Consider the following 12,321-nt stretch of genomic DNA (forward strand, 5'->3'; position numbering starts at 1 on the left):
AGTATTGTTGTAACCTCCTGATCATCTAGTGGTTAACTAAGAGCAGTTGAAATTATTGAATGACTTTCACAACACAAATACTGTGAAGCCTTTTCACCTTTAGTAAGGTACATGCTGTAATAATGAGACACAAGAGACACAAATGTACTTGGATTCAAATCAGCTCATACAATAGACCTGTATCAGCCCACATCATCACCAACACACATGACAAGCGCCAATTTATTGAAGTAATCTAATGTCCACTATATATAGTATGTCCAATTTTATATTTATAATATATGCAGGTGTGTGTGTGTGTGAATTTATTCTCATTATGTCTATTTGTCTTCCTTACAAGTAGCACTGTTGCAAACATTTTGCTCTATATGGCCATTTGTGATGAGGACAGGCCTGAAAACATGCTACAAACACAGCTTCTCTCACCTACTCAGTTTCCAACATGCTTGCTGTTCTCCTCACAGCCAGAGAAGTTAAATTGTCAGAAGTATAGAGAATTCCATTCAATTGTATTTGTTCTTATTTGTCTTTATTTGAAACAGTCCCATAAAAACATGAAATGCAGAGAAGGACAGTTTCTAAGTTATTATCATTATTAGTGATTAAAGCTAGATAAAATATTTGCATATATTATTGAGAAAAGTACAAGTTGAGTATCCCTAATCCAAAATACCTGGGACAAGTATTTAGTATATTTTTAAGTTTTGCAATATTTGTATATACATAATGAGATATCTTGGGGACACATGTGATCTAGCAGGGAAATACAGCCAAACATGCTAAATGAAAGTTAAGCGAAGTCTCACCTGTATAATAATTCACATCACCGAGCCCTCATTATAATGTGTGTTGACTGACAGACATATTCAACCTCATAAGTGATGAAGATAATATACAGACTCTGTTGTAAGTCTCTTTAAAAAGGTGCTATGTGTTTGAACTGAAGAATTTTTTTGTTTTTTGTCAGTTTACATAGGCTGCCTGTTGTCACTTCCCAAGGATCTGGCCAATAAGTTATGACCATTTCAGCCAACTTTCACTCCATCACACACACTTTGCTGGAAGCCATTTACCAACCAATAGGATACTACATCAAGTTTCCATATGATGTTAATGTACATACATAAAACATTACATATATTTGCCAACATAAAAAGGCAATTTGTGGCAATTGTCCTAATCTAACTGGGGCACTCATATTGTAATAAGGGCATCTAGTCAGAATGAAGCTGTTTTTGCTGACTGTAAGCAGTGACATTCCCTTAACACACAAGTCATCTACAATGCCAAGACAAGTTTTAAGGCACATTCACATATGCACATTTTAGAAAATGATTTATAAAGGTAAACTGTGAAGAAATATGCATAAACCAGGTTTTATAAATCAGATTTGTTTTTTTGGGCGTACGCATGTCTGCACAGTTGAGACCAAACAGTTTTACAAAAAAGACTCCTGGTGTAGAATTTTCCATTTGTGACATCCTATATATATATATATGGTTGAAATAGTTTTTTACTGTCAAATAATGCAAAGAGTACACGACACGTGTTTCGCCCTAATTCTGGGCTCATCAGGCATACACACTCACTGCACTCCCTCTCGGGAATCAAACCTTGGACATCAGCGCTAGAGGCAAAGTCCCTAATGTTGCGCCACGGTGTGTGGTTCTTTCATTTGACAACATGTAGATCGGGGTAATTACATTCATGCCATTCGTAGTCTGAATCACAATCTGATTGTATGGGTGGTTATCTACCAGGTAACGCTTGTTGTTGGTTAGCAAGTCGGCTAACATCCGCCACTGTGCCCTCGTGACATCCGAGGTTCGATTCCCAAGAGGGAGTGCAGTGAGTGTATACGCCTGATTAGCCCAGAACTAGGGCGAAACACGTGTCACGTACTCTTCGTATTATTTGACAGTAAAAACTATCTCAACCATTCTATGATCTGCTTCTCACAACTGAAAGAGGGCACAGTGGCGGATGTTAGCTGACTTGCTGACCAATCACAAGCGTTACCTTGTAGGTAACCACCCATACAATCAGATTGTGATTCAGACTACGAATGCCATGAATATTATATTATATATATATATATATATATATATATATATATATATATATATATATACACACACACACACACACACACACACACACAACTGTACCCCCGTAATTCCTGACCTGCTTACCCAATCATCGTTCATGTACAGTAGCTTTGTGGCATTCAATGCTTCATGGAGGACCAGTCCATTTCACTCCCTGCCTTACCCCAGGGGCTCAAAATGAATGACTGCATTTGGAAACTGCACATATGTAGTTCACTTACACTCAGTAGAGAAAAAAAAACAAAAAAATCTAAGGCTACACAGGTGACATCAATTAGAATTTCGGATTAGGGATACTCAACCTGCACTACCAATACTTACAAGCTGATCATATCTATACATTTATTTTGAGATAATAATCTGTAAAAATGTAAATGTGTGGTAGTGTGTAATGTGTGGTAAGAGATGTATCAATATTAAAGGGCTGAACTTGTAGATTCTACAAAAAGATCCTCTGTGTATTCACAGTCCTGCAATATAGCTTTCCTAGAACATTATATACTGACTAAGCACCTAAGGAATAAAATAGCCATGTTCCAACATCAACAACATCCCCATCTGGAAAGAGGGACTTTTAAAGAAAAAAAACTAACAGGGATAAAAGAAAATAAAATTTGAATTTTTTGGTTCTCCAAATGTAACTGTAGCAGTTCACAACTGCAGACTGACAATAGTGAAAGGTGTCACAATTTTTATTCTTTGGAGTATTCATACATGATAAACCATTCTGAAAAGCATTCCTGAAAAACTGATCTTTTTAAAGACATGATCTAGATGGAAGCGAGAATTAAAAAAACTGAGAAAGATGCAGCTGATGCCACATTTTTAAAAACAATACTTTCTTCCACTTTATATTCATTTAGAAAATAAAAGTGGCCACATTTGTTCTTTCAGTAAGAAAAAAAAAAGGGCAACCAATAGGATTACATTCCATTCTCAATGCATGCAACTAACAGAAACTTGCATTTCTATTTTAGTTCTCACTTCAGTAGACAAAGACAGGTCATTGCAATTTTATTAGGGGTAAAAACTGATGGAATAGTTTGCTGTATACTTTGCAAATATTAACATAACTGACAAAAACACTGGTGAATGTAGAGAAAAACATTACTTTGTTGCCAAAAATTAAGACTTCAATGCAGTACAGCACCACTGTTGCAAGTACTTGCTATGTGACAGGAAGGGAGGGTGCTGTACCTCAAAAGGAAGTACAGTGAATGCACAAAACCATATGTTTACCCTGAAAAGTCATCTTCCATTGCTAGATTTGTAAATAACATCTGCCATAAACAAGCCTATGATGATTAAGCGACTACTTTATTAACATTGACAAAACTCACATTTGCTATGTGATTTTAGCATAACAACAGCTAAACTGACAAAGGAATAACAGAATTCCAATAGTTAACAGAATGCAGTTGAGCTCTGTTAAACTCACTTAAACCAGTTTCACTATTTTCTTCTACAAGACTATTAAAGTTGCTGTTTTCTTTAAGTGTCATGAACCAATGACGTATACATATTTTCTAGCAATTTACTAAAGACACAGCTGTATTCTTCCAATGATTAAACCAAACAGAATATTTGTTGCCTGACTCATTCAAGTTAAGACATATCGTAGCACTTTTGATAATCATATTAAATGTTCAACAACAAAAAAACACTTTATTGGGCAGTGTAAACCTTACTAAAACAAGAATGTAACAGAAAGGATTGATTAGATGTAAAACAGAAATACAAACCAAACCTTAATTTTATTATGCAGAATTAATAAAACTTCCCCAAGATTACTATCTGTTCTCTTACCTGGTAAATTGCCATCTGCCTCATCAGGCTGCAGACTGGCTACACTGGAGTTGTCCATTCTGAGCTGTAAGTCATTAACTTTCTGGCGTAGTTGTTCAATGTCACTCTCTTTACTGTCTAATTGCATCTGTTGCTCAGTACGGTACATGTTCTCCTCTGCTAATTGCTATTAAAGCAAATAAATCAACACAAAATACAAAGGGAAAGTTGTTAACTAAAACTAATTTAGGGTCTTCTATAACCAGTCATGTAATAAGCATATTTTTACTTATCTAAAATAATTTAAGTTTCAGCATACAGAGTGTGGGTGAACTAGGACAACAAAAATCAAAGCCTATGAAAAAAAACCAATCACTAGTATTTAACAGTGTGTGTGTGTGTGTGTGTGTGTGTGTGTGTGTGTGTGTATATATATATATATATATATATATATACACATACATGCGCACACACAGTGTTTATTAACCAATACAAGTCTCCATCCCCAATGAATTATAATGGATTTACTTAGGCGTTTACTTAGATACAGATCATCAGATTAAAAACTTTGAAACGTCAAATTGAAAACAAATCATTATAAACTGAGCCACATTTACTGCAATTATTAAATGTGTTTGTGATAAATTGGCAGTTCTCTTTGCCATCTCATTCCCATCCAATAAAAAAATTAAGGTAACTTAGAATGCCAAGTAACATTTTTCTATTGTGAATGAAAAAATGTTAATTTTTAATGTTATTCTTAAAAACATTTTATGATTATGCTTGAATTAAGAAAAATAAAATGTTTCTAAACTAATAATATGCAAAAATACAGAACTCTATAGCCTTGTAAAGCTTACCGCTTGCATCTCATTCAACTCTTTCTGGTATTTTACAGCCATATGGTTAAATTTTTCCTTCTCCTGGATCAGTTCCAATTGCAACTTTCTATTTTCCTTCTCTTTCTTTCGTAGATCTGCATTGCTAGTTTTTTTCCTGTCCATTTTCATGTCTTTTCTATTCATAATTTCTGCTAACTTGTTGACAGCCTGCAAAACCAATTAATAGTTTTATTTATTATTTAAATAAATATTACTATGAATTGAGAATTAAAAATATTTAGATATCTAACTTATTTACAAGCATTGTGCAGAGCAAATTTATCTTCATGAACATTTTACTGAAGAAAAAAAAACAATAAATGCAAAATAAATAAAGTTCAATGTTTATTTTAACTGCAAAACTTCAAAATGAATAATAATGGCATATTTTACATACAGTAGTCATAACATTACAATTTTAATTATGTCCTGTAATAAACTCAGAACTTTTGGAGAATACAAAAAATGTATCAACAGTTAACATTTAAATAAAAAAATGAATATATATTACAGTATTACTTATACAAATGACATTCAGCAAGATGTACCACTATAACTATTTTAAATATAATGCACTTCTGCAGGAAGTTTAATATTATCTGGTTTATCTGCATATAAAAGGTATTTTTTCCTGACTGCCAAATGTTTAATGTTATTCAATTAGGATATTCCTCCTGAACTACACTGCATGCAAGATTTTTTTTAATGTGCTGGCACAGATGTTCTGAGTAAATAACTTTTACCTTTTTAAGGTGTTCTGATATCTTCTTTCCTCTGAAAACCCACAATCATTATTTTTTGTACACTCCTGTGATACAGAAGCATGACTACAAGGTTGAAGACTGTGTTTATGACTACACTGCTGAAGACTGTGCTTGTCAATTATTTACTTCTCATTCATTTAAATATCCATAACTAGACATCTGAGGCAAGAGTACCATAAAAATGTAGAGATAAAAACAGCTCTTGAAACCAGTTTTGATTCCTATTCCAGGTGTCTCTATATGAAATTTATTAAGCCCAAAGGAAATTACTTATATGTTTTTTGTGTGTTCAGGAGGGTGTTTTTCACAGTCCCAAGAAATACTACTTGGTCATCTAGTTACTTTAAAATGTCTTAGTCTGAGTGTGTATAAATGTGCCCTGGAATACACTGGTATGCTGTACAAACTTTAATTATTGCAGTCTGACCTCTACTGTCAGGATACAGTATGTTACAGTCTAACAAGAACATGACTTTGGTGCAGAAAACAGATTAATCAAGTTTGATAGACATTATTATTTTAAAATGGCTAAAAATGTTATTAATCTATCAAAAAAGGCCAAACAAAAAGAAAGTCTAACACAATTATGAATACCTGTGTTTTGAGAGTGCGCTCTGTATTGAGTATCTTCTCATAATTATTTTTAACAGATGTAGAAAGCTCTTCTTTTTCTCTCTCAAATTCTATAAAAATGAAAATGAACCTCATTGTCAACATTAAGTCTCAAAAGAAAAACATTCAAGATATCATAGCAGACAATTAATAATAATAATAATTCTTTACATTTATATAGCTCTTTCTTCACTACTCAAAGCAATTACCATGCTGGGAGGACCCAAGATGCAACCCACACTGCAAACCCGTGATCTTCTTACTGTGAGACAGCAGTGCTACCACTGCATCACGTGCATGGATAAAGGCTTGCACAAAAAGGATTTTTAACATAATCACCTTCCAGTTGTGTCTTCACCTTCTCATTAAGATCAGCTTTTTCTTTTGTTAAGTTTTCCACATCTTTGGTCAGAGTTTTATTTGACTCTTCAAGCTATACAATAAGAAGACAACATTATGATTAAAAAAAAAAGTAAATACTTCTCTGAAACCCACTGAATATGTTTTCAAAAACTGTGTTTGCAAACAAATAATTTATCTGAATAGAAACAGAGCACTCTTGATTATGTGTTAAATCTTCCTGGAAAAAGTCAGGAATAGTCTGATGAATAACGATAGTTATTCTAGAACTAAGCATATTAGCACTATTGACTGTATCAAGATAATAAACAAAAAATGTACAGAATATATTAATGCTGACAATAAATATTATTCATATATTAATACTGGATAATATTAACTTATCTGAATTCTAAATTTATAGTATTTTCAGACTCAAACATTTCTAAACTTAGAACAAATAAACAAACATTATTTTGGAAGTGATGACTTACCATAATAATAATGTGGTCTTTTTCCGTGCACTCCTGCTTGTGCCTAGTTGCAGCCTTTTTGCTTTCCTGAGTGAGTTCAAAATATTGTTCCTCCTGCAGTGCCCGCGCCAGCTGTTCTGACTCAGCCTTGGTAATTGTGAGATCCAACTGTGCCGAAAGGGAATCCCTGAGAAACAAAATGCTTCCAATAGTAATATTATTACAAAGGGCCTAAAGAGAGCTTAGCATCTAAAAAGATAAATAATAAAAACGGTATATAAACAAACACAATACACTTCAACTATACAGTATTTCACAATGTATGTATTCAAATATGCAGAAGAAAAAAAACTGAAAACTAATGTTTTGGCAAAATGTAAATGTGAAAAATATATATATCAAAGAAAAGTTTTGTAATACAGTGGATATCATTTACCTTTCATTAACTAAATCCTGGACTTTTTTCTGAAATTCCTGTATTTGCTTGCTTCGCTCTTCAACCTCCTCTTTCAGCTCTCTGACCTGGGTCTTGTACAGTGTCTTAATAAACAAAATATATTATTTCTCATAAATAGATCAAATGCTATTTGCTTAGTATGCTATATGTCTACTTGTATAATTATACTTTGATATGCAATTTATTTAGGCTATTACATAAAGCTCTGAAAAAAGTGCTACCTTACTCCATATAAACTGATGATTAGTACTTATGTTTAACAAAATAAACTTAGACTTCATTCATTAAGATGGAATTTGCAATCTTAGCTGTTATTAAATAAGTTGAACTTTTAAATTCGAGGACATATACTGAATTTTCATGATAATTCAGTAATATAGTAAAGAATCTCACATTTCTCCAATGTCAACCAGGAGAAAAAGTATCCTCTTTCAGAATTCCAGTGATAAAACTAATTTTTCCCACATATTTATGCATATGATATTACTATTAAGCCAAGTGCTATTGCTCATTTCCTTTATTACAAACTGTATATTTAGAGCAGAAAAAAATACCTTGGTAATTTTTGTCAACGTGATTTGTACTTACTGAGAAATATTGCTCTGCTTCAAGTTGGTCCTGTAGTTCTCGCATCTGACCCTCATTTCCTCTGTACTGTCTAAAAGGAAAAATATTTATTAATGCAAACATCCTTACACAAACAGCAGCAAGTGTTTTTTCTATTTGCAAAACATACTTTAATGCAAAATATACTACAGCTGAGACACAGAATAATATTTTGAACAGTGCTTTCCATGAATGTCCAATCACCAATAAAAGGGATGGAATCCAACATTTAGAATTTTAGGCAATAATAACATTACTAGCCAAAGTCATGCCATTAACTAAATATCAAAATAAACCAGAATTTTCTTTTTAGCAGAATTTTAACATGAATTAAAAAAGGCGCACTCTTAACATTCATTAATTTATTTACAATTTATATTTACCAGCAGCTCCCCTCCTGAAATATTTATATTTTCAGATAAGGCTTGTTCTATAATCCTCTGTGTAAGAGCCATTTTTTAGTTAGTTAGGTTATGTTAGACTGATATAAGTATTTACCTAGTTATGTTAAAATGTTTGTCTATATATTACTACACAGGCAATGGAAGGCCCTGTTATAAACCCTACAAACTAACTTGCATATAGATTATTCTAATTTAGTTCTTGTCATTCTGATGAGACACTAGTGCAGTCTATGTTCTGCCTTGCAGTTGTCAAAGCACGGGGGACTTTAACTGTAGAATGCAACTGATGTTTAACATGGGAAAGCTAAGACTGTAATGAAACAGAGAAAAAAACTTGTTCCTTTCTCTATATTTTATTTTGGGAATTTTTTTTGATCTGTTCTTTTTTGAATTTTCAATAAAACATTTTTAAAATGAACTTATTTGGATTCTGGAATTTCATTTGTTATGCATCTGACTTCTGCTGGATCCCGACTTGCCAATTCAATAGGTACACTCTGCTTTTTTCATCATACATTGGAGCCATACTTAAACCATATAGCTAGTAGTTGGTAAGCTTGGCATTTATACTATCCATGGCCACATTCCACCACCTTTGGTGACAAATGTATTCAAAACTAGTTTAATAAGGTGTGGAAAAAGAAACACACTGACTGTAGACCATCTACTTTATAAAGCAACATAATGACAACTCTATTTGGATTTGGATGTATGCAATGAAACAGCAAGAAATTCAGTGCATGCTGCTGTACCTCTGTGGCTAAATAACAAAATAACCTGTGCAATAAGTAGTATAAAGGAGTGGACAATACTGGAATGACAGCTTTAGATAAAAAAAAAAAAAAAAAAACTTGATAAAGGTAGTAATATAATTAAAGCTATACCACTGGCTTGAATTCAGTTCTAATACATTAAAAAAAAGATATAAAGCAAAAAAGTCCGTAAATGTGTGCGCAACATACAATAACAAAATCAATATGCCCATCAGTTTTGGAATTTTGAAATTTAGAGAATACATTTATAATTTAAACTATTTCAATGAGCACAGAGTGAAACAAAACCTCTGATTTGTGCATAAACATCACATGCCATCTACAAAAATAAGTACAAAACATTTTTGAATTTAATTAATGTACATGAATGTTTCTGACATTAACAAAAAACGCCTACTTAACTATTTCATTACAATGCAACTCACATTTTTCTGGCTATACACTGTGTTTTTTAACCAACAACAGAAGATCTGTGGGGCATCTGTTAGTGAAGAAAGATTCACTGATCTTGACTTTGTTGACAATGATGTGATCTTTGTAGAGTCAATTGAGGCTCTGATCGGGGCACTTGAGAGACTGAGTGAGGAGTCTGAGTGTCTGGGCTTGCGAGAGTCCTGGATAAAAACAATATCCAGGGCTTTACTGACCTCTCAGGCACAGCCATCAGCAGTGTGTCTATCTGCGGAGTCTTGACCTTGTCAAGAGGTTTACTTACCTTGGCAGTAACATTCATGTCTCTGGTGACCCTTCCTATGAAGTCAGTAGACGGATTGGGAGAGCATGGGGGGTCATGAGGTCGCTGGAAAGGGGTTTGTGGTTTGACTTTGTGTCGAATGAGCAGTTGCTCATGGAGTCCCGAATGAGGCACATTACCTGCATTGTGAGGGAGTGTCAGTTACGGCACTAAGGCCATGTGGCGCAATCCCCTGAGGGTGATCCGGCTCACAGGATCCTCATTGTTGAGGACCCGAGTGGCTAGACCAGACCAAGGGAACGCCCACATAACACCCTGCTGTGGTAGATAGATGGTCATTTCTAGAGGATGGGACTGGACCGTGTGCCTGCCTGGGAGATTGCCAACCAGGATCCCAAGCTGTTTCGTCGTGTGGTGGGTGCAGCAACGTGCTGTTCCAGTGCATACTCCCCAACCTGACCTGACCGAACAAAAAAACAGTCTCTCTAATTAGGTGTAATCCCGGACTTTTATCTATAATTAAGACAATGCAATGGGCTAATGCATAACTAAGCTGGGTAGTAGTTTTTTGAAGTGAGATTTACTGAGCATAAAAACATACAGAAATCACCGATACTCAATATGCATCCTTGGTGACTTAATCTTAGGGATAATAAAACATAGATCACATAGAGCAATAACTTGTGTAAGTCACTAATGCCATCTTATCTTATATGGAATAATGTGTGAAGTCCAAAAAGATACTGGAGGATGGAAGGTTCAAAATAAGATGTGAAAGTAAAATCTAAAATTTAATTGCCATTTTATTATGATATACTGATTAACTTGATGCACACACTGGTGTCATAAATATAGCAGCTATAGTGACAGTGGAGTTCTATGCTATAAATTACGTTTCCAGTAGAAACTTTAAGATCAGTCAAAGAATTTTACTATGGATCAAAATATGGTAAATTTGCATTTCAATGTAATTATACAAACATATAATTTAAAACTGATTCCAATTTGGATCCACTATGATAAAATAATTCAGTAACTAGAAGTTCCTCATTAAACTAGGCCTGAGAAAGTTAACACAATATTTGTAATTAATGTGGCCTGCTTAATGCGTTAAAAAATATTGTCGCATCCAGGGTTGGCAACAAGGCAATCACATCAGGCAGTGCTTTGGCCAGGGCAGCATTTTCATATTTTTTTTTTCCATTACGAAACAAAAATACAAAAAAGTTAAGTGTGAACCTAAAGAATTACATACACACCCAGTACCGTATTTATACAATAGCTTTAAAAATTCAGAGAAACAAAGTTTTATTACAAGTTCAAATTATTTGTTTGACAATGCCTTGCCACATATTAGTACGTGGTACTGGTATTCATTTCCTTGATTTATATATACTGACATAGCTGCAGGGGAGTGGGAGGAAAATATGTTTTCTTTGAGTAGCACTAAAACCAAAATAAGTTTCTAGTACCTCTGTATTTAACTTGCCAATTAAAAAAAGCAGCTTGGAGGTTGGTGTTTGCAGACACAGCACTTAGTGTGCATGTTGGACGCATTTTCTCCAGCTGCTTCATCCCTTTGCTTGCTCATACAGGTGGTTCTACATGGCACACCTGGGTAGCTCTTATTGTGCTATATAGCTATTGTGCTAGTTCATTTTTTTTTTTTTTTTTTTTTTTAAAGAGTATAACTATAAAGTTGTAGATGGTGATGAACAATTGAGGATGGCATTTGTATGGTTTTAACAAAAGTTTTCATGTTTGCCCATTTAAGAGATGCTTATGATTTCAGTTAAAATCAGTCTTTAGCAGTGCCTCCAAAAGTCTACAGTTATTTCAACTGTTTAAACATACTTTGACATGTCCGTGTCTCATATGCCATACCAATTTGAGAATTAATATTTTGGCCTCATTTTCTTATTGCCTTCTTTTCAGCTTGCCTTTTAAGAATGAATTCAAATTCAGGTTTTACTTTCTCAAGTAGTATTTTGTTAAAAGGTCAGGTTTCAGGTCATTGCTTAAGTTTACACTATGCCATTCAATTTTTTAAAATTCCTTTGTATTGATTCTACATTAATTTTGTGATTCAGTGTATATTTGATGATTTATGTATTTATTGTATGATTACATGTTTTAATGTTAGATGCGATTAATTCCATACAACTATGTGATTAAGTTATTTTGTTTTTAGCAATTCCCAGCCCTACTTTAAACCATTTCAACATTGTAATATAACAATATCTAGGCCACTGAATGCAATCCAAAACCATAGGCGGTTAGGAGTCCATCATGGCAGCAGTGGGTACAAGGCATGAACCAACCCTGGACAGGGTGCCATCCCATGCAAGAATCTATTCACAAGCACACTCACACATAAACAGGATTAATTTAGCTGTCTTTTAACCTACCTTACATGTCTTTAGAA

At 33.9% G+C, this 12,321-nt stretch overlaps 1 protein-coding gene across 2 annotated transcripts in view; it reads right to left on the bottom strand.

Moving 5' to 3' along the window:
- rock1 (Rho-associated, coiled-coil containing protein kinase 1) overlaps positions 1 to 12,321 on the bottom strand; it is a 238,810-nt gene that overhangs the window by 17,717 nt on the left and 208,772 nt on the right. For both annotated transcript variants that reach the window (XM_051928913.1, XM_051928912.1), the window contains exons 21-27: positions 8,008 to 8,077; positions 7,399 to 7,502; positions 6,984 to 7,149; positions 6,490 to 6,583; positions 6,133 to 6,221; positions 4,754 to 4,942; positions 3,915 to 4,080 (exon numbers count right to left, since the gene is read on the bottom strand). In XM_051928913.1, coding sequence (XP_051784873.1) covers positions 3,915 to 4,080; positions 4,754 to 4,942; positions 6,133 to 6,221; positions 6,490 to 6,583; positions 6,984 to 7,149; positions 7,399 to 7,502; positions 8,008 to 8,077 — 878 coding nt within the window. The remainder of the gene's footprint in view (positions 1 to 3,914; positions 4,081 to 4,753; positions 4,943 to 6,132; positions 6,222 to 6,489; positions 6,584 to 6,983; positions 7,150 to 7,398; positions 7,503 to 8,007; positions 8,078 to 12,321) is intronic.

The sequence above is a fragment of the Erpetoichthys calabaricus genome, chromosome 6, assembly GCF_900747795.2.
Source record: "Erpetoichthys calabaricus chromosome 6, fErpCal1.3, whole genome shotgun sequence".
Lineage (NCBI taxonomy): Eukaryota > Metazoa > Chordata > Cladistia > Polypteriformes > Polypteridae > Erpetoichthys > Erpetoichthys calabaricus.